Genomic DNA, 21,466 nt, shown 5'->3' on the forward strand with positions numbered 1-21,466 from the left:
GTTTACTCGAGCAGCAGAAAGATGAGAGTCAGTGACCTGGAGAAGAGTAGTATCGGCAGAGTGACAGCAGCAGGAGCCAGGTGGAAGCGGTGGGAGAAGAGAGTGAGTATTGAGAAAGGAGAATACCTGAGAAAAAACTATTCTTCCGAGCAGTCTGAAGAGAGACTGTAGTAAAGAAATAGGTGAAACTTAAATGGGAAGGAGGGATAGGAAATATAGAATGTTTGAATAAATATGGGAAAGTGGAAGAGGCAAGAGAAAGATTAAAGAGGCAAGTGAGCTAGGAGAGTCGTTGGGGCAAGACAGCAGGAATAAGGAGAACGGGAATAGCATTGAGAGGAGAAGCGGTAGAATAGGCACGGGCGAGAAATTGAGCAGTGCAACTCAGTAAGAGGGGTAAATGAGGTGAGCTCGGGTAGAGTAGGAGAAATAAAAGGTGGTGAGGGGGAAGAGAGCTTGAAGAGAAAGAAGAGTACAAAGAAGTGACTTTGGGGGAAAAGAATTAAGCAAAATCGGGAGAGGAGCGATAGGAACCACGCGAGAGAGAGAGGGATCTGATAAGTGAGAAGCCAGAATATTGTTGAGGAGCTGGAATAGACGCTGTGGTGGAGGTGAGGGATATTTCTACACGTGCAGATTTTGTACCCGAGGAGATGCATAACCCATTGAAATCCTACTTGTGCTTTATCCCCACCTTAAGGAATTTACCCGGAACGCACACCCGAGTCTAGCTTTCTCACCCACTAGTTCCTGTGCATCGGAGCTAGTAAGGAAATTGCAGCTGTTCCAACATTCAAGCAAAAAAAGAAAAAGGCAAAAAGATACCCAGTTCCGCGGGTTCACCTGGACAGCCAATCAGAAGCAGGGAGGTGTGCACCTCATCTAAACCTTCCTTAGTTTGACTTTAATCGGAACATATGATCCTGGGATGGATATCAGACAACCAGCAATGCACTAGAGTCAGTGATTCTCTATCTGCGCACAAGTCAGGGGGGTGCAATCTTTGGCTCTCCAGTTGTTCAGGACTACATTCCCATCAGCCCTACCCAGAACAGTCATGGTGGAGGGTATTGGGAATTGTAGTCCAAAACATCTGGAGAGCCGCAGGTTGCAGACCCCTGCATTAAGTTGCCTCTGCAGAACACGGCTCCTCACAAAACCCATGTACATTATGTGGCTGCCCGACAACGATCAACAAGGCCAACACAAAACAGGTGAGAGTTCTGGGATATCTGTTTGCCTACAAACAAAATGTTAGGCCGTTTCATACAAAGACAGTTCTTCACATGCCCGGTTACATGTCCAGCGTGCAAGCAGACCCTAACAAAGGGAGGTGCACCTTTGAGTGCCCCTGTGTGTGCGGTAAAGGAAAACACATGCTTTGGGTGTTCAAGCAGGTAAAAGCAATGCATGTTTGAGATGAGCTGTTTTTCTTTCTTCATATCACTGGCACAGATTTGCACAAACACCACAGCCAGCAAAAGGTAACAATACACTGACTAGGAACTAGAGAAAACAAATGCACAAAAGGCCAGCACAACTGTTGGGGCAAAAATATATACTCATGTTTATGCCTCCAAGTACTACAGCGGAGGAAGTGTGTAGACTGATGTCAACACTCCCCACCAGTCATCACCCAGTTGTCTCTACGTGTTCTCTTCCTTCTGTAAAATCCATATCAGGCGTATGGCTCCTCATCATAATAACTATTTATACATGTATTTGGCTTGCGTTGATCTTTTGCATGACAATCATAGGCGGCGGTATCCTGGCTCCCGCATAAGATACATTGGGATATGGCTTGCATTATTGTAGATACCATTTTGGGGAGTGGGGCACAATATCGCTTAGGACTATTAAAAAAAATGTGAAATATAAAAACAAATGTAATGCAGACAAGTCAAAATACAGCCACACCTTATAATTCTTGTATGCATAAAGCTCAATGGGACATCAAAAGAAGCTGAATTTAAGAGTCACAAGGACTGATCCCAGGGCATGTACAGTAGAAAATTAACTCTCTATATAAACACATTTTTTGCATGGCGACATTTTTGCGGGGACATTATCACATGGAACCTAAAAGAGAGGGCTCCATTTACTTGTCAGAATCCTTTCATATGTGGCCCCAACTAATCAAATGTTAATTATTACTCCATAAGCAAAGTTCTTAGTTTCCCTGCTGGACTCCTACTGGAACGAATTCTCCCATTATAGATCTGTCAGAAAAGTGGCCTGCCTTAATAATGTGGAACATGCATAACTGTGTCCAGTGTTTCCATGTATTCTGGGTGTTCTGCCTGGATGTGAGCAAACCAGGAAGTCACTGGTGTGCAGCGTGCAGTGCCATGCGCATACAAAATTGGGTAAAGTTCACCTTTCACAAAATTTGCTTCCAGTATTTTCTTGCCAAATGTCCCAGGTGGCAAAGTGGTTTATTTTCACAGCAGCGATGCACATTGAGCATCTCTTCCCCCGCGTGAGAATTATACCAATACTGAAAAGGAGTTGGTGGCTGGAGGGCCACGTATCATACAAGATAAAGCACCATCACACTGAGGTCAAGTCTTCTTTACCTGCATCAGGGTACCATAGATTAAATTAGGCATAAGATGCAGGATCCATGAATAAGTGTGGCTTCTTACCTGGCGGTAGGTGCATATGATGATCTCTCGCAGGTGGTAATGCATGGGAGTCATGGTTTCGCTCACTGTGTCCAGGGCCATGTCCACTTCCTTCTTCATTCGGTGGCCATCAGGCAAGAGCTGGACTACTCTCATCACAATCTAGGAAGAGGACGGTGAGAGATGGTGAGCTGTATCCCCCAAGAGCATATTTTCCGTAAACATGCTGATCAGTTTACCCACCTATAAATGTAGGCAGTAAACTTTTTGGCACAATGCCAGGTGCTCGGAAATGCATGAACCTTTTGAATTGTGCATTCATCACCTAGAGTAGTTATCCTGGTCACAATTAGACGTAATTTGCCTCAAGGGCCATGCTACAGCTGGGAAATAGAGCAGGATCCCTCCGGATCCTACAGTGAACTTTGTACATGTACAAGCCACGGACACAGGAAACTACATTTCGCAGCTTCCAGAGGCAGAAGTGTGCAACTGTTACCCTAGCAAGGGGATGGCGGGTGAGGTTGGCCATGAACATGAAGCATCACCTGTGGTAAGGAGTTGCATGGTTAGATGGGTAGCTCGCCAAGCAGATGTGAAGGGCGAAAGAAGGGATTCCTCACTGGATTGGCTTTAATTTGGTTATCTTCAGTCCAAACAGACATCAGCTCAGACATATCCAATATGAGGATTGGGCGGTGCAGTGACTGCTATGTTTTCCTAAGAAATTAAATTCAAGAGGAGGGAAAGAACTAACCTTCTATTGAGGAATAATTTGGTCAATTCTTCACCTTCTTTTGCTCAGCCTCGGGAAGATGCTAATAACAAACCAAATGTGGTCCAATTTGTGTTTATGTGAACAAAGGTACACACCCTAAAGTCAGTAACAAATGTAAAGAGTGCAAACAATATTAAAAGCAAAGAAATAATCAAAGAAATAAGCCATTTGGACATCAAAATACTGTCTGAAAGGGGTTTAAGAAGAACAAAGTAGAAGCATATTTGAATAATTAGTGCTGTTTCAATATTGTTTGCCTATAAGCAGGGCAAGATGGGTCTGCAATCCTCTCCACACCCGCACAAAACACAGAAGCCAACTCTTAACAGCGTCTTAAACATTATTTTATAGCTCACCAGCTCAACAAAAGCCAAAATGAATTGATTTATGAGAGGGGTCAAAAATGCGAGACTGGCACAAAAGTATAGTTTTCTCAATGTTTGCCATTTATTAAAATAAAAGGCAGTGGGATAAGAGCCTATCTTTCCCTATCCTAATGAGAATATCCCTACCTAGCAAACTAAAACTAAACAAAGGTGACCCAGTGTCCAAAAAGTCTCTGCCCTTACACTAATACATAGAACAAAAGTGTACAAGGAAAATAAACTCAATAAACATAAAATGTGTCTGTCTTCAGTTCAACAAAACAGTGCAAAGGTTCAAACCTATAGTTTTTACAAAGTACTCCTGTGATCAGGGTTGGATTCCCTTCCCCTGGTTCAATTCAGGAATACCCTTGGAAAAGTTCTGATTCAACAACGTTCAATTCGGTTCAACACAAAATGTCTTTTCCATCCACTGCGTCCTTCCACTTGGTAAAGTAAATGTCTCTTTGACAAACACTTGTTCAAATACCAAAGACATTGTTTTCCTGGTAAGGCAGTATCTTTCACCAAGTACTAGTTCATAAACCAAGGCAAGTGTTTTCCTTCAGACAATTTCTTTCTTAGGATATGAAGCAAATATTGGAATATCACAATTATTTTCCTAATGGAATATTTTTGTTAAGATAGCACAACAACTACCTTTGCAACAGTTTGACAAAATGATACATTTACCATTGTCTTTCCACAGCACCTTTTTACCACAACCACCTTTCTTCAAAGCAACTGTTTCTTTCCTGGTATAGTTGCCTGCCAGGACTAACTACAAGTGGTCCCTTTCCTAGTTCACTCTCCTGCCAGGAAGAAAACAACTTCTACTACTACATTTGGTCTCTTCTGTTAGTGGCAATATGGGTTACAGATTTCCCCAAACTGGTGTCTCAGGAAAGGAGAATTGCACCCATGTTGCCCTTTCATCTCTTTGTTATAGTCTGTACACTGTTGGCAATGTAGGTCACAGCTTTCCCGAATTTGATATCGCATGAATGGAAATGTGCACCCTTTATTCCTTCTTACTTCACCTTTATAACCTTTTGGCTGTTGGCAATGTGAGTTACAGGTTTCCCCAAGTTGTCATTTCATAAAATGGAGAATTGCGCCCTTTTTGCCTTCTTATTCTATTTGCTCAAAATCCAAAATTGTCTGAACTTAGCAAACATCCCACTCAGAACCCCCCGGGGTTACCTGCTCTTACAGGTCAACTCAACAGCTTTGTTTGGCATCTCTATGCTACTCCCTGCTGCATCGGTGTACCCTCTCGGACTGGTAATCCAATTGACAGCTCTTCCATCCCGGCCACTACCTGTACAGCCCTTCTCTTGAGCCCCATGGTGTCTTCATGTCATCCAACATCTCCAGAGAACTCGGGTCAGGAGCATGTCTCCCACACAGATGGGCTCTTCTTCCAACTGCTGACCACGACTCTGCTTCCAGCTGCGTGCACTCTGCAAAACCGCACACGCATTCTCTTCCCATGTCGGCTTCTGCTGATGTTCGCACTCCTGCTGCAGCCCCAACCGGTTCAGTATCTTTCCTGACTGCTTCTGCTGCTGCTGCTCCTTCCCTCTTCAGCTGTGGTTCATTTTCAGGTTTAAATGTCCCACTCAGGTGCCTTGCCTTCAAACAACTAGACCGCATACTCCCTTCAGTGGCACAATTGATCCTCATTGACTCTTTTTCCCTCTTCCCTGTCCCAGTACCACAAGCATTATCAATCTTGAAGTCCATAATGGGTTTAAGTCTTTTATATCTATTCATTGCTATTTGATTGTTGAACTGGATTTTATCAGAGTTTAGAGCAGGTAAGTGCTTTGCAGTGACATTGGTTTTCTCTACTTTACAATATGCTACCAATGCTCCAGAGAGAATAGGGGAATCATGAGTTAAAGAGTTCACCAATTCCCCTTGATACAAGTCTCCCTCCACGTGATCCTCCCTCATAATACCGCCAGGTCCAGGGCAAGTCCAGGATCAGGTAATGGCTGCCTTCCCCTGGCCACATGAGAGGAGTTCCATAACAAGGTTTTAGTGATGATCTCACTAGATTTATCACATTTATCTTCAAAGAGCCGAATGAGTCAAATCTGAGATTAAACTTCAGCACTGGAAGGAGGAGGATGCAAACCAAGGAGCTCCTGGTAGAATAGAGGGCTTTTCCGTCTAAACTCTGATGAACTGCTCCATTTGGGTCCCATTGTATGGTGGAGGAGCTGTGAAACAAACAGACATGAGCTGACAACAAAGCATAACTGGAGTTGCTAGCTTTCAAATCCAGACCAGGAGGTCAGCGACTCCCATACCATTACATATGGTAATGCAGGCTGCCCTGAGATTTACCAGGGCCCGCAGGCCAGAGAGAGATCGCCTTGGCCTAAAAAGGCCTAAAAAGGGAATGGTGCGCGCAACTGTTCTATGGACAAATGTCGGATAGCCAATTCACACTGTAAAGATACCACAAACAAATCTGACCTTGCGAAACCTGAAACTGGCTCTTGAAGCAGCAATTAGAGCCACCTCACTTGGACGTCTGCACAGGGGTGGGTTCCTCACTGCATGCGGACCGTGAAGAGATCAAGAACTAAGCCCCACAAGATGGAGCAGGAACCAACGGGATGTGGAGAGAAGGTAAGAGGAATGAACAAATGAAAGAGATGAGAAGAAACAGTACAGGCCCATTCATCTGGCCCCAACATTCAGGTCGGGAGGGTATCTCAGAGGCAACGTGTTCGTCTTGGAAGCAAGCCATCGCATAACAACACAGGTTCAAATCCCGGTCTCGCTTAGAAACCTGTCTCCAGTATTAAGAGCGATATAAAAGAAAAATGATAATTATAATTCATAGGTTCTGACCACTGCAGTGCTAGTGCAAGGCAAGCAAGTCCAGACCAGACAGACAGTAATATAAGAGCATGCACTGCAGATAAACTCCCGTGTGTCCGATGTGAACATACCGCCTGGCCTAGGCACTGTACCGTCAGGGATAGACCTGGGGACAGATCTGATTGGGAAGAAAATAGCTCATATAGCACCGTAACATATACCAATAACCCAGTGGCTCACTCATCAGTAAAAATGAAAGTAAACCACAACAGAAACATAGGGAAATGGCTCTCACATGAAGCACCTGAGAGACCAAAAGACTGTGCGAGACCAGATGGAGACCACACTCCCAATGAGATGTTTACACATTTACAGTCAATGCCAGAAGACATTTCCTCAATCAAAAGGGAACGATTGGAGATTTGCAACAGCTTTTAAGCATTAACATCCAGATTTGATGGAGTGGAATCTCCTCAATAGAAGATGGCATACAAATAATGAAAAGAGGAGATCCTTAAGTCATCAAACGCTTGGGAAAGAAAACTAGCACAAGATCTGTTACCCATGGGAGCTTTGCCCCAGTCTCTCTCAAGTTTCAAGTCAACAACAGACACATTGTGCCCCAATGGCCCAACCACCAGAAGAAACACTCACTTTCTACAGGAACATCGACATCCATCAAGAGACTGCAGTAACCTAGAGATGTTGAAGTCCATATCTGAAATGTTCATGAAACGCAAAACAGCAATATCAACAGATAAATTGAGGGGGCCTTCCCCAAAGACAAGCATGCGCTTGATAATGTCAACAATCAGAAATGTACCACTGCTGATCGATTCACAAAGGCCAATGACTTCTATCTCTAAAGTGCTATCATGGAACAACAACGGGGAAATAAGCCCATTAAAAGAACTAAAATCTCTTTTCTTATCAGCGAAAGTGCCAAGATGCTGTTATCCTCCTCCAGGAAACACCCCTAAACACACTACCAAAAGATGTGCAACAAATGGCGAGGCCATGCCTTCCACAGTCAAGCTAGTAAGGAAAACACATGAACTAATGATTTGAATCCAGTGAAACCTTCATGTTTAACTTAACACACTCTCACAGGATGCAGAGGGCAGCTGGGTAATGATCGAGGGCCAAATAGTGAACCAAGACTACCTGCGGACGTCTGTATATGGTCCCAATTCATATAATCCAACCTTTTTCACATCCATGCAAACCCAAATACAGCCATACCTATACTGCTGGAAAGTTATAGGTGGAAACTGGAAAGAGGTCCCTGAACCATTTCTAGATAGATCCGAAATGCCAAAAAAATCCCCCTCCACGTCGGTGAGAGCTGTTTAGTACATGATAAATGTGTCTTCCCTCCTGTAATTTTGGAGACACTGCATCCTACCAAAAGAGACTTACGCACCACTCAGAGAACACACTAAAAACCTCTGGAAGCCCGAATTCTTGCATCTGCAATATCGGACCAAGCAGCAGTAAACATCATAATATCTGATGCAGGGGCACCTTCTGCCCCAACCAAGTGGAGGTAAAACCGCATGATTTTTCAAGCAAATCAATACCGGTATCTGATTTAGACGTAAGTGCAGCTATGCTTTGAGCTCAATCAACATGGGGAAACTTCCTCACAAGTCCTCTGGGATGCTGCAAAGACGCAGAGAGGGGTATTGACAGAGAACGGTTAATATATAAAAAAGCAAGCCAAAGCCAGCCTGACAGCTCTGGAGTCCAAAATAAAGCATATTGAAAAAGATTACAGGCATTCACCCTTGAACACTGAGTTACATGCTCTGAAGAAAACCAAGTCTGCGCTGAATGCTTCTGTAACATAAAAGCAATCTTCCTTCAAAACAAGGCGGGTTGTTCCTTCTATGATCAAGGAAACAACGCTGAAGAACGCTTAGCGCAACTGATCAAGAAAAAAACAAACTCACAGAGCTCATCCCTGAAGTGTTAAGTGACTCAGGAATGGCTGTGACAAATCATGTGGACATCTGTGGTCAACATAACGGGACCCATCAGGACTAAGTCATTTTCTTGCCGGAATTCAGCTCCCTGAATTGCCCAGAGAAATGGCAGAACTCATGATCCCACCAATTTATACAACGACTTCCCTGAGCACAAGCATCTCCCACCCACAATGCATAAGGCATCAATTTTATTCATCCCTAAAGAAGGGACGTACAGAGAGGCAGCTACCGACCAATATCCCTTCCCAATACAGATTTTAATATCTAACAAAGATTCTAGCATAACGAGTTTAGTACTCTATTAGACCTGTCATCCACACGGATCAGGTGTAATTTATGGAGCACAGTGTGTCCACAGACAAGCTGCTCAGAGTAACCCTTATATCTGCTCTGGTTGGGAACCATACAGATAAGCCAACACTACTCTCTATTGATGTTGAGAAGGCCTTCGACAGGGACACTCGCCAGGTTGCCCGCTCCCCACCCTCCTTTTTTGTGATCACATTGGAACTGCTAGCCTCTCACATTCAAGCACATCCATGCATTACAGGCATTGCCCTACGAGAAACAGAGAGCAAACTACTGTTATACACAGACAATATCCTGCTAACTCTGATGCACTTCGAGCAAGCACTGCCAAACTGTCTAAATATTACTGAAGAATACGGTCATCTTCGGGGGCGCTGTTGCGCACACAGTGAGATGGTCGCTCCCGTGTGAGTTTCTGAGACATTCCGGACTGTAATGTAAGCTTCACCATTAAAACAAGCCAGTTCTGCGTGTAAATTGGTGGAGATAAACAGCAAGTACTCAAGAACATTTATAAACTTTGGCTTGGAATCATGAGTTACATCGTATGTACATACTCCCGTGAGCAACGTGGCAGGCCAGCCCTACCTCACTGCGCCTGCGGGGGAGGAGCCCGGCCCCGAGCAGACTCTAGGACAGGACGCCTGAGCACTGGGGCCTGCTTCAGCACACTGAAAGGTCGCGGGCGCTCCGAACACCGTCAAACACCTGCAGATCCAACACTTATGCTACAATGAGACGAGACGGGATGCAGTCCGCAGCGGAGACTCCTTCAGGAGCGACCGAGAGAGCGGTAGGATGAGGGGGCGTGAACGGTGGGAGTGATTGGCCTGTCCTGACCCAGGGCCCATCTGCGTCCCACGGTTTTCTGCTGGCCGCCCCACCCTTCCATCAGCCCAAATAAACTACAGGATCAGGGGGGTGCCCACGGGTGGGTCAGCAATTGGCAGAGGAACGTGGCCCTGCCCGCAGCGCCACACGCACCATAATACGGCCGAAGCCGGGACACACTAGCATCAGGAGTGGGCGGCAGTAACAAGAGCGTAGCCCGACCTCCCCCCTTGCCCTCTACCCGTGCAGGGTGAACAATCTCAGATCCGAGGGAAAGGAATAGTTGAAAGGGCACGGACGAAATACGCGTCTTTGCACTTCACTATCACAGACAATAAGGGCACCGCTCTCCGAGCTGAACCCGATGCGGTTGGCCCTCGTATCCAGTACCACTGAGGCTTCAAGCATACCTACAATGTCTACCCCCCGGAGTAACATAAGGCTAAAAGAGGAGTCTTATGACAACAACATTGAGGCCCCCCCACTTATAAACCTGCGCCTCACATACAGGACATTCCATAGGGACAGGCTCGCCAACTGTAGCACAGGGGACAAACCTCTATAGTGTCAACGCAGCAACAGCAGTGGCCACAGAGCATAGTGGCCTCATCGGACTGGGGCAACCAGAAACGCCCACCCCTTCAGCAACTGTTAGTTACATCCTCAGGACAGATCACGAACATGGGGCAAGGGCGCAACATCAAGGTGCAGTTAATCACCTCCTAAAATCACTGGACCCTGATACACCCACGCTGCCACCAGGACGGACGACCGACAATTCACAGGGTCTAAGAAGGGACTCAATGGGACTCAGCCAACACCCATAGTGCTTTGGTCTCACCCACAACATATCATAATCGCTCATAGTGTAAAGGAGGTTGACAACGGTCGATGAGAAAGAGCAGGCAATACAAGCACGGCGGGGGGGAACGTTAAACACAAAGTTACATCGTATTGACCGGATTAATACCCCCACTCAACCCCAACACCCCATTTCATCAAACACGTTGCGGGTTACGAGACAGTCAGCGAGACCCTGGGGTAGTGCAATGATGCAGAGTTTTAGAGAAGTTGTCGAGGAAAGTGTAGAGACGAGACTGGAGACACGAGAGTATGAAGACGAGGGAACATCAGAAGGGAATTTAAGTGAGGAGGGTGAGAATTATCAGGAGGCGGTGGAGCAAAGAACGCAGATAGATCTACACAAAAGGAAGATATGAGAGGGCTTGCTTGATCCAAGGCAGTTGCTAGAAGCAGGAGGAGGAATTTACTTTTTGCAGGAGTAGCCATTAAGGAGTGGGCATCAGAATTCTAGGTGAGGAATGGGACCAGGCCCATCACAGAGGTCTTAGGGAGAAGAGCGCATTAGAAGGCTCTTGGCTCCAATTAAGGCCTGGGTAGAATAAGTCATTGGCTCAATGGAGAGATCCAGAAAAATGTACTGGAGGTGTATGAAGCGGGAGTGACTGAACCCACAATGGCATGACCTGTAAGGTGCAGCAGCCCATTGACTACAGAGAAAGAGTCTCTACATGCATTGGATGTGGCCCTCTCCATCTACATTCCACGGACAGTCTCTTTTCGGAACCTGCAAAAGCTATTGCTGGCCTTTGGTGGACCGGCGAAAGGGGAACAAGCGGTCTACGGCCACTTTCAATCCGTGGATAAAGGCAATGATTCTGGAAGCCATGCTTAGGCGATGCTACATTGCCAGGTCAGGTGCAAGGCTGGTTGATCAGGGGCATGGCTGCATCATGGGCTGAAGCTCACAGTATCGCCATGGGAGATATTTGCTACATAGGCATCCACATCCACATCCACATCCACATCCACATTTGTAAACTCTATGGGATGGAAATGTGAGGCTGGTGTGTTAGGTTCTGCATGCTAGAAGCTGTGTGGTTTGTTTTTGGTGAATAAACTAACTTGAGGTAGTCTTGACTGGATATGTGTTCTTTGGTAGATCCATATTACTGCTGAATATGTGTCATGTGCTTACCCGACTCATGCCAGTCACGGTGGTATCCGTTGTCGCACCAGTCCCGGTCATGCTCCTCTTCACCCTCTGGGACTACGCAACCGCAGGTGCCACTGTGCCCGTCGCGGCCATGTTCCTAGTCGCCCTTCGGTGCTCTGCGACGCCCCGCAGCATTACTGGAGGCTGCCATGGCGGCTTAGTGACGCTGCGTGATGCGAGCACCGGCAACAGCATAGGAGCAGGACAGTCACGTGTTGCCGCATTGAGAAAATGGCATTCCAGACTATTTAAGGAGAGGGCAACAGCACAGCCTTGCTTCTCAGCTGTAGGGCGGGAGGCACATTTTGTCTCCTGCATTTCCTGACCTTCTGGATCTTGATCTCATGGCTTTTGGACCTTGGCTCTCCCTCTCTGGATTGTGTATTGTTCTACTTGTTGGATTTGGTGAACTGGCTCTGATTTTGGAATTTTGACTACTTGATTTAACTTGGTTTTTGCTTCACTGGCAAACTTCTGGATTTTCCTTTGGATTTGGTACTTGGATTTCTAGATTTGTTTACTTTGTTGTTCCCTGGAACTCTGGTGGAACTCTTCCCTAGTTTGTGCTGTTCGGGATAGGATTGCACTATCTGGCATCCTCATGTAGTCGGGCTGCATTCCGTCTCTTCGTCGCCTGCCTCTTCCCGTATCAGGTATGTCCCGTGTTAAGGGGTTCACATTGCTGTGATGATTCTGTTCTTTTACTCATTGTTTGACTACTTTCTTTACAGCTGCGGAGTGCCTATTTCACCCTTTGTCACAATTTCTGGCATAGAGTATTTTTAGTCCTTCTCGGCTAATACTTGGGGAAGAAGGCACAGGTTCACCTGGGAACTCAGTTCATGACAATATGCCTTCACGAAGTAAGGATTGCAGTGAGATCGGGGGTCGGGGGGATTGGAAGGTAATGTCCTCCATTATTAATGTCATTACTCCTCCATCCTCCCAAATCACCACACTCCTTACGGTCCCATCCCTCCTTGCCCCAGACTAGTGGCTAAATGGCTTTAAGTGGGCTGAGGCTACCTGGGGCCGAGTCCTGGCAGGCTCAAATCTCGTTCTGAGGTGGGGCACTACCTGGGCTCACTAATCTCCCCTGGCCACTAACGGACAAGGCTTTTTTTTTCTAAAAACCTGAAGCTCTCGATCATGTGCGAGAGCTTCAGGCTTCAGATAAAAATGCCTTTAATCCATAATGGTGGCACCACACCTACGAGGCATCCCTTCAAGCAAGAGATGCCAGTAGGCCTGCTCCACCATAATGGAAGAAAGGTGAGTCTGATGGAAGCAGAAGCCAATTTTTTCGAAATCTTGAAGCTCTTGCTCATTCGCTGGAGTTTTAGGCTTTAGGAAAAAAATCCTTGGCTTCCAGCGGCCTCACCTTTTCAGCCTCAATGGTGACGCTGCCCTTCCCTTGCCTGGTGACGGGCAGTGCCACCATTAAGGCTGAAAAGGCGAGGCGCTGTCCCCTGCCACGCAAAACTTTAGCAAGGGTGCTGATCTCTACAAAAGGCTTCCTGTAGGGGGTACCTGTAGCCTGTTGAGCCAGGGCTCAACAAGGGGGCATGTCCTAACGAGCGAGCAGGCACCCCCCGCAGTTAGGCCACGCCCGCTTGATGAGCCCCGGCTCATTTTCTTGTTCCACTTAAGGCAGTGTGGAGGCAGGAAGTGGATCGGGGGGAGGGAACAGATATACTAAAAGAAAGAGTAGAAAGGTAATTTGGCAGTGGTAAATGGCTGCTCAGAGGGGGGGAAGGGACGTAAATCAGTCCACATTCTGAGCACCCGAACTGATCTGCGCCAGCCATAAGGGTGCTAATGGATGTTCTAAAACGTATTAATCAAGGTCAGTAGACCACAAGGTGGTGATCCTGAATAGAGCAAATGTTCTCCCCTTTTTAAAAAGTGTACCCACTCTATTTCAATTAACATCCCAGGATCTAGAATGGGTGGACTTCTGGAATGATTATCGTTTGGATAAAGTTGTCCTCCACTTTAATTCCAGCCTAGTCAGAGATCAGCTACTGGCTGCGGTGGACTGTATTAGACACTGGGGGTTCGATATTTTATCGTAAACAAATGGGTCAAGACCCTTGTAGGTCCCAGCCGCCAAAAGCTGACCCAAAGTTTAGCTTGGATTATGCCCCATTTTTCCAAATTAAGAGTTTTAAAGTTGCTAGTGCTAAGCAACAGATAACTAATAAAGTGATGGTGGTGGAAGAATAGAAGAAAATCTCTAGATGCAAGGCCTCCTTTTCCCCAATAACGAAGAGCCACCACATACAGATAGAGAAATTAAATTATTGTTGCGGAATTGTAAGGGTTTTACACATCTATTTAGTGAAGGAAGTGTAAATCATTTGGAAGTGGATGTGTTCTGCTTACAGGAGGCTTGGTTGTTTACCCCCTCCCCCCACACCCTTGACGGTTGATGGGTACATCCTTTTTATCCCCCACATACAAAGGGGAAGCGGGGAGACCTGCTGTGGGATATTTGGTGTGGATTAACAATTTGCTGAATTTAAGTGCAACAGTTTTTGCACAAGCGAACAAATGTATTTCTAGCTATAACGCTGAAACAGGATGCTTGTGTCTACCCAGGAAGGGCACCAACATTATTGGTGAACCTATACTGGAACCCAGTGCAAATCTTAGAAGAGGATCTTTTAGACTCAAATGAGGAGATCCTGTTTACTTGCAATACAAAAAGAACTCAAATTCACTGTTTATTTGCGGGGACATAAATGCAAGGTGCATCGCATGGCCGGGTGGTAAAAAACGTATGCGCTGCGGAACAGCAAGCAGGGAAAAGAAGGAGTGCATGGATGTCACTGATGGAGACCTGGGGGACGATTATTCTAAATGGCAATGTTAAAGAGATTGAAATCCCCCACAATGCCTGGGTGGGTGGGAACAAATCTAACATAATTGATTACTGGTTTGTTTCTGAGGTATGTTACGTGGATATTACAGAAATGAATATTGCATTTACTGATGTTTGTGACTACTTGCCATTGTTGGTAAAAATGGACTGTAAAAAAATGTAGGTCTGAATCTAAAGCTTACCACAGTGAGTTGGTCATAAATATGGGTAAAAATCGGGTAGTTTGGAACAGGTGCAACATAGACTAGTTTAATAATATCATGTTAACAACGTACCCGGATTTGTCGCTTTTTGAGAGGCTAAATCCCTGTCCCTATAAAAGAATATTGGAAGACATGTACTCGCAAACGGATAGAACACAATTGACAAGAGTATTACAGAAAATAAGAGCTGCGGAAAGCACTGAAAACTGTGCGCCAAGCTGGCACTAAGCTAAAATAGCACCTAATAAGTCATTATAAGAACTGCCTATCCCACTGTAAGAACAAACATCAATTAGCAGATGCTCGAAATATCCTTGTAACCCTAGAAGGAAAAACACTAGAGAGTTCTGGGCCATAATAAAATCGGACGATTCACATCCGACAAACTCCCAAATTAATCCAATGTCGGAGGAAAAATGGATAGCCCATTTAAAAACTATTTACACATATGGTGTTGAGTATAAATAGGTATACCAAATCTCTGATTTGGTATTTGAAATGGGACATTGGAGACCTTGTCAACCTGATAACTAAGAGTAAGAACTCAGGGCCCCTGGTCCCGATGGCCTGTCAACTTCTATCACGAAAGGAAATGCAGAATTCTGGCCCAACTTTTTGCATCCGATTTTTAAACTGGTCATTAGATCAAAAGAAATCCTGACTTCATCAGTACATTCTATTTTGTTTGTTTGTTTATTTAGTATAGCGCACAAAACCCAGAGGTAACAGGGCGCAACAAAGAACAGGAAAATAAGATTACATAAAAACTTGGTTGCAGGATAAGGCAAATGGGAATATAAGGCATAACATTGCATTACGTCAAGGCTGGAGGGAATATCTACATACATCTACATGTGTATATATACAGTTAATAATATTGCAGTGAGGACATATTTACATAAATATATACAGTTGATTACATTGCAGTGGGTCAGTTAGGAATGTAGATAGGTACAGTCAGGTTGGCGTGGTTCAGTCAGGGGATATTACTATCCCAATCTATAAGAAAGGACCTAGAATTGACCCAGTAAATTATAGGCCTATTTTATTATTGGACATCGCCTCGGAGAGGTTTGTGGGACTGGTGGTAGGTGATCTTCAGACTGGGGCCAAGGAGAATTGAAGATTGGATGTCTATCAGATGGGATATTGGAGGGGGGGAGGTGGGGAATGCAGTAAATGGATTCATCCTCCGCCCGTTGAAGAAGGGCACAGCGGAGAGGTCTAAGCCGTTATATACTGCTTTTATAGACTTCACCATGGCCTCCAACAGTGTTTCGGGAAGTAAGCTGTGGATGAAGCTAGAAACATGGGGTTTCCCTGCACATTTACGTGAAATTGGATAGACAGAGACACCTATCTGCTCCGATAAAAACGAAACGAGGCCTGGCACCGCTCATATATAATCGTTTCATTTCAGACATTGGAAGTGCATTTGCAAATACCCCTAGCCTTCCACCCAATGTAGATAGATTTCCTGTGAATGACTTACTATATGCATATATGAAATGACGTTTATGGATCATACACTGATAGGATTACGACAACAACTGGCCGACATATCAAATTACACAAGGGTGAATGACCGTATCATCAACGTAACAAAAACAAAGATTCTGACATATTGGTTGGGTAACAAAAGGCCTTATGGGAATTTTACCTGGCATGTAAATAAAAGTGCTCTTGAAAGGGTTCATCATTTTATTTATTTGGGCTTTAACTTATTTGAGGCTAAAAGAATACGGACCTAGCGAAGCAAAAGAAAGCAAAAATGACTGTCAAGGCAGCTCAAACTTTATATATTAACAGGAAATATGGGTATCTACGCAAAATACCTGTAATTGAATACTATGACAAATATGTTGTACCTGTCATTACTTATGGGGCTGAAACGTTCTTATCTGACTTGGAAAAAATGGGTTAAGCTTGAGGGTCTCTTCAGGAGAAGAGTCCTGAACCTTTCACTGGGAGTGTCATGCCCTGTCATAAGATACGAATTAGGGCTAACCTCACTCATTTCAATGGTAATTTGGAAGAACCTAAAGGTTTTTGTTAATAATCTTTTGGTGGAGGAGGGGTCGATATGGTGGCTTTTGAAATAAGTTATGAGTAACGGCTGTAATGGTCCTATGAATTTGTGGGTCTGAAAATGTAATGCTTATATTGAACGGATATGTTTTTAATATCCCCTGACAAAGTAAAACAAAAATTATGGGTGAGGGACTGAATATATACAATCCAGGAGAAATGACGCTATTGACTGTACTCAATGATTTGAACTGATGTCAGACCTCATGGCATTCTACCACACTATTTGCAGAAATCTCCGAATCAATGCTTGCGCACTGTGTCTAAATCTCTTCCCGGCCAAAGAAATGATAGGAGGAAGAGAGGGGATTGAAGGCTCTTCAAGGATCTGTGGATTTTGTAATGAAGGGAGAACTACTGAGGCAATGTATCACATGTTGTTAGAGAGTCATTCCTTAACCCATCGCCGTGATCTACATTTTAGGTTTTTAATACAGGATTTTAAAATAATTTCCCCAGGCTTAATCTGGCTATACTTTTATTAATAAATCTAATGTTTGGAGACGTGCAGCTTTGCGATTTTTAAAAGACTTGTTTCCAGAGGTTATCAAAGAATAAGGGTAAAAAAGGGTAAGGGACTGTGTGTTAGCATAATATCACTGGATAGATGAATTTGTTTTATCATAATGAAATGTTAATCTGGGTTTTGTAACAATATTTTATGTAATATGTTTATTTTGGAAATCCATTAACTTGTTTAATCTTGATGATCATGAGATTGGCCCTCATTACGACCCTGGCGGTAAGGGGTTTACGCCAGCGTTAGCTGCGCCGACCCCTTACCGCCAATTCCGAGTTCCCAGAGCGCCATGGTCACTTTTCCGCCCGCTTTTTGCGGGCGTAAAAATCCATGGCGCTATGGGACCTTGGTGTTAATTACGCCACCGTAATTTACGGTGGCGTAATTAACGCCTTCCCCACTCCCATTGAGCCCTATGGGGCCGAAATGGGAATGGGGAAGGGTAAATGGGTCAATGGGGACTTACCGCCCCGCCGACCTCGGAATGGGGCGGTAAGTCCGCCATCCGCCATGGCGTAAACGGACTTTACGCCATGGCGGAAAAGTCCGTCGATGGCGGAAAAAATCCGCCAGGGTCGTAATGAGGGCCATTGTGTTTTTTAGTATTACTGTCAATTGTTGCAATACTGATTTTTATGTGCATTTGTCTGTAGAAAGTGGAAAAATTCCATGTGAACTATAACACTAATAAAAAATAAAATAATCAAGGTTATTAAGAGAAATGATTGGAACATGTGGCGGCAGCCGACTCACCTCAAACTCTCCTTTGGTATATTTGGCATCAGGCACACTCACAATTTCATCCTCGCTCAGCTCAGGAATGCCCTAGGAAGACAAGCAAAGCATCTATGTTAAACCCGTTCAAATCAAGTGAAAACAACAGGAAACAGGTTCACTGAAAGATAGCCCAGGGGCAACGCGCTCGCCTTGGAGGCAAGACAATGCGAAGCAACACATGTTCAATCCCGGGTCCGCACTTAGAAACCTCTGGGTATTAAGCGCGTTATAAATAACCAAATAAAATAAATAAAAATAAGTTCAATGAAACACATTCCAGTGTGGGTTCCTTCTTAGAAATGCCTCATATGCCCACCCCCTCCTCCCTTTAGTGGCGGAGGAAGCTTTTGGTGCGGGAGGGTTGGATAATAGGGTACTAGCAGGAGGCTGGGTGGGTGCACTGGGCACCAGGTGGGAGCCGGGGGAGAATGCAGGGTCTGCTCACCTTGCCCCCCCACCACTGACAACTGGAGAGAGCAGTGAATAACAGTTCATACATGCGTAACAGAAGCAGCATTTACTTGCAGTGACCCGCAGCACACCCATGGTTGACCTCTGGGTGGTCTCTCCTCCCGTGCCCCTTTGCCTGTCAGGATAAACCACAGCCTATGTGCAGCCATCAACCACTGCTGGCTGCGGGTGCCTTCACACAGACCTTTTCCATGAGGTGCACACAATGGATTCTGTGAAGCGAGTCAAGAATACAATGAGCACCTTTTTACCATCCTGGGAAGCATCGAGGCAGCGTGTGGGCAACTCCTCCCAGCTGTGAGGACTGTCCGGCCAGAACTTTTCATAAGTGACAATTGCACAACGTAGCGCCTAGCAGAGCATAGAGCGCCTAGTCATTCTTGGCAGTTGAATACCCCTACACTTTGCTTTGGGATCCAATGCAAGTAAATGTACTTTCCTGAGCCTATGTCCCATATTGTGAGAGTATTTAAGAACCTAGAAGCAGACTGCACAACTCCATTAGACAAAATATTCAAGCGCACATTCAGGTAGAGGTAAACACACACACATACACTCCAAATACAGAGGGCCTGATTCATGGAATTTTTAGCACTGTGAAAAGTGACTTTGCGCTTCCAACACCCTGATTCACAGAGCGGTGCACAGTGTATTTTTGCAGTGCAATGTCACTTTGCATTGCAAAAGAACTCTTTGCACTGCACTAAAGCGGGCTAATTCACGGTGCAACGAGCACGTTTGCAGTTCAAAGTGACTTTGCACTGCAAAAATACACTGTGCACCGCTCTGTGAATCAGGCTGAGAGAATCTTGAAATAGTAGATAGCAAACTTTGGGTTTTTGCAATGAATCCAAAGTTTAAAGAGCTAATTGTACGTTCAAATGACCGAACCGCCCAAAGAAAGGGTAATTTGGTATATTGACCAAATACGTGCTATTTTTCAGCCTATGTCCCATGCACAAACATGCTGCTTTAGGGCCTCTCGGTAGCCGTGTTCGTGGTCAATACACAGTAAATGGCTTAAATAAAACCTGCGCAACGAAAAAGCAGTACTCGCTGATCTCCAACCACTCTCCCCCCAACACCAGAAAACAAGAGCACTGCACACACCCCTGAAGCCGCCTGAAACATTCAGTGGCGCATTTATAAAGCTATAAATGCCTGCAGAAAAGTCATTGCAAGAGGGGGCTGGGTGCAGTCCAGTGGGGTCCACTGTCATGCCCAAGTTGCCAGTGCTCTCCTCCCCTGGAAAAACGAACAAATGGCAGTGCAGAACAACAGGAATTCAAGAATTTGGGCAAGAATTTCCCACAGAGAGGTAAATGGATTAGGAGAGCCACAACGGCATGGAACTTTCCCCCCCCACCGCAAGGGGTCATTGGTTACATCCACGTCCATGCCAATCTGCCCTTTTCCTAACACAGCGCCGGCCTCTGGCCTTTCAATGGCATTCCGCTGCAAAGCCTCATCGTTTCTGCATACTCCAACCTGAGCAACAGCCGCTGGAAGAACGACTGGGCGAGGATACAGGCCGTGTGCAAACTGACATGTGCACTCTTGGGCATCGTCCTTCAACACTGACAAACTCATCTATTCAATATAGGCACAAAGATTACTAACATCAAGAGGTGCAGGGGCACACTGGATCTGAGGCATGGGAGGGGGAGCAAGAGGAAACCTACAGTGAGAAATGTTTTAGGTGATTAAACTTTGTAAAAGGTATAAAGGTGAGGGGCGTGGCTTGAAGCTGCGCGATCGGCATGACTTCGTAGAAGCTCCTGGTGGGCCTGATGCGCGGATTATAACAACGCCGCCCCATGCATCCGTTTTTCGCTGAAAACGAAGCAAGGCGTACGGGTACCTCTGCAGCTGTTGCAGGCTAAGCGGCATCCGGAACGGGGACCAGCTCTCCGAGTTCGGAGGCATTCAAGCTCAGAGGGTCCCCGGCGGCAAAATGGCGGTCGCTCCACTGAGCCACAAGAAGCGGCGGAATGGGGGAGGGGCAGGCGAATGAAGACAGCATGGACTGCCGAGTGAACCATCCAATCTAAATGGTCCCGCACTGCCCTGAAGAACATTCCGTATGCCTGCAGCCCACCGGCAGGTCCCGGAGGGTGTTCAGCTGCAGAGCGGTGGGGAGTACCGGCGAGTGCGGCATGGGCCGGGAGGTGAGGGGAGTTCCCTGGCCCTGTCCCGCCTGCTCGAGGATTCCGCCCTGGCTCCGTTCCACATCCCGGGCCCGAATCGCCTCCGGGGACGAAATCCAAGGCTGCCTCCGCTGCTCGTGGTGGTCCGATCGGGATCACATTGACGCGGATCCGACTTGCCGCGTATGCTGAATGTGAACAGGCCTCGAGGCAGAAGAAGGCGGCCTACGGGCAGTGCAGTGACTGCAGCGCTACCATCACGCTGCGCATGAAAGTCTGATCTAACTGTGTCTAACTGTGTGCTGAAGGCTCGCATGGGAGAAAGGACGCAATCCTGTTGAAACTCACCTTTTCAGCACTGCGAGCTGAACGCAGCTCTTGCTGAGACCTCAGGCTTCCTGGAGGAGGCGGAGCCGAGCGACGTCACGTGATTGAGCACGTGACATCTTTGGAACTCATATTGAGCCGAGAGCCGCCCGAGCGGCGTGTCTAACTGTGTCTAACTGTGTGCTGAAGGCTCGCATGGGAGAAAGGACGCAATCCTGTTGAAACTCACCTTTTCAGCACTGCGAGCTGAACGCAGCTCTTGCTGAGACCTCAGGCTTCCTGGAGGAGGCGGAGCCGAG

At 46.0% G+C, this 21,466-nt stretch overlaps 1 protein-coding gene across 2 annotated transcripts in view; it reads right to left on the reverse strand.

Annotated features, from left to right (window-relative positions):
- PALD1 (phosphatase domain containing paladin 1) overlaps nucleotides 1–21,466 on the reverse strand; it is a 1,254,976-nt gene that overhangs the window by 377,989 nt on the left and 855,521 nt on the right. For both annotated transcript variants that reach the window (XM_069610500.1, XM_069610501.1), the window contains exons 17-18: nucleotides 18,199–18,270; nucleotides 2,646–2,786 (exon numbers count right to left, since the gene is read on the reverse strand). In XM_069610500.1, coding sequence (XP_069466601.1) covers nucleotides 2,646–2,786; nucleotides 18,199–18,270 — 213 coding nt within the window. The remainder of the gene's footprint in view (nucleotides 1–2,645; nucleotides 2,787–18,198; nucleotides 18,271–21,466) is intronic.

This window comes from Ambystoma mexicanum, chromosome 8 (assembly GCF_040938575.1).
Source record: "Ambystoma mexicanum isolate Mex_15411 chromosome 8, UKY_AmexF1_1, whole genome shotgun sequence".
Taxonomy (NCBI): Eukaryota; Metazoa; Chordata; class Amphibia; order Caudata; family Ambystomatidae; genus Ambystoma; species Ambystoma mexicanum.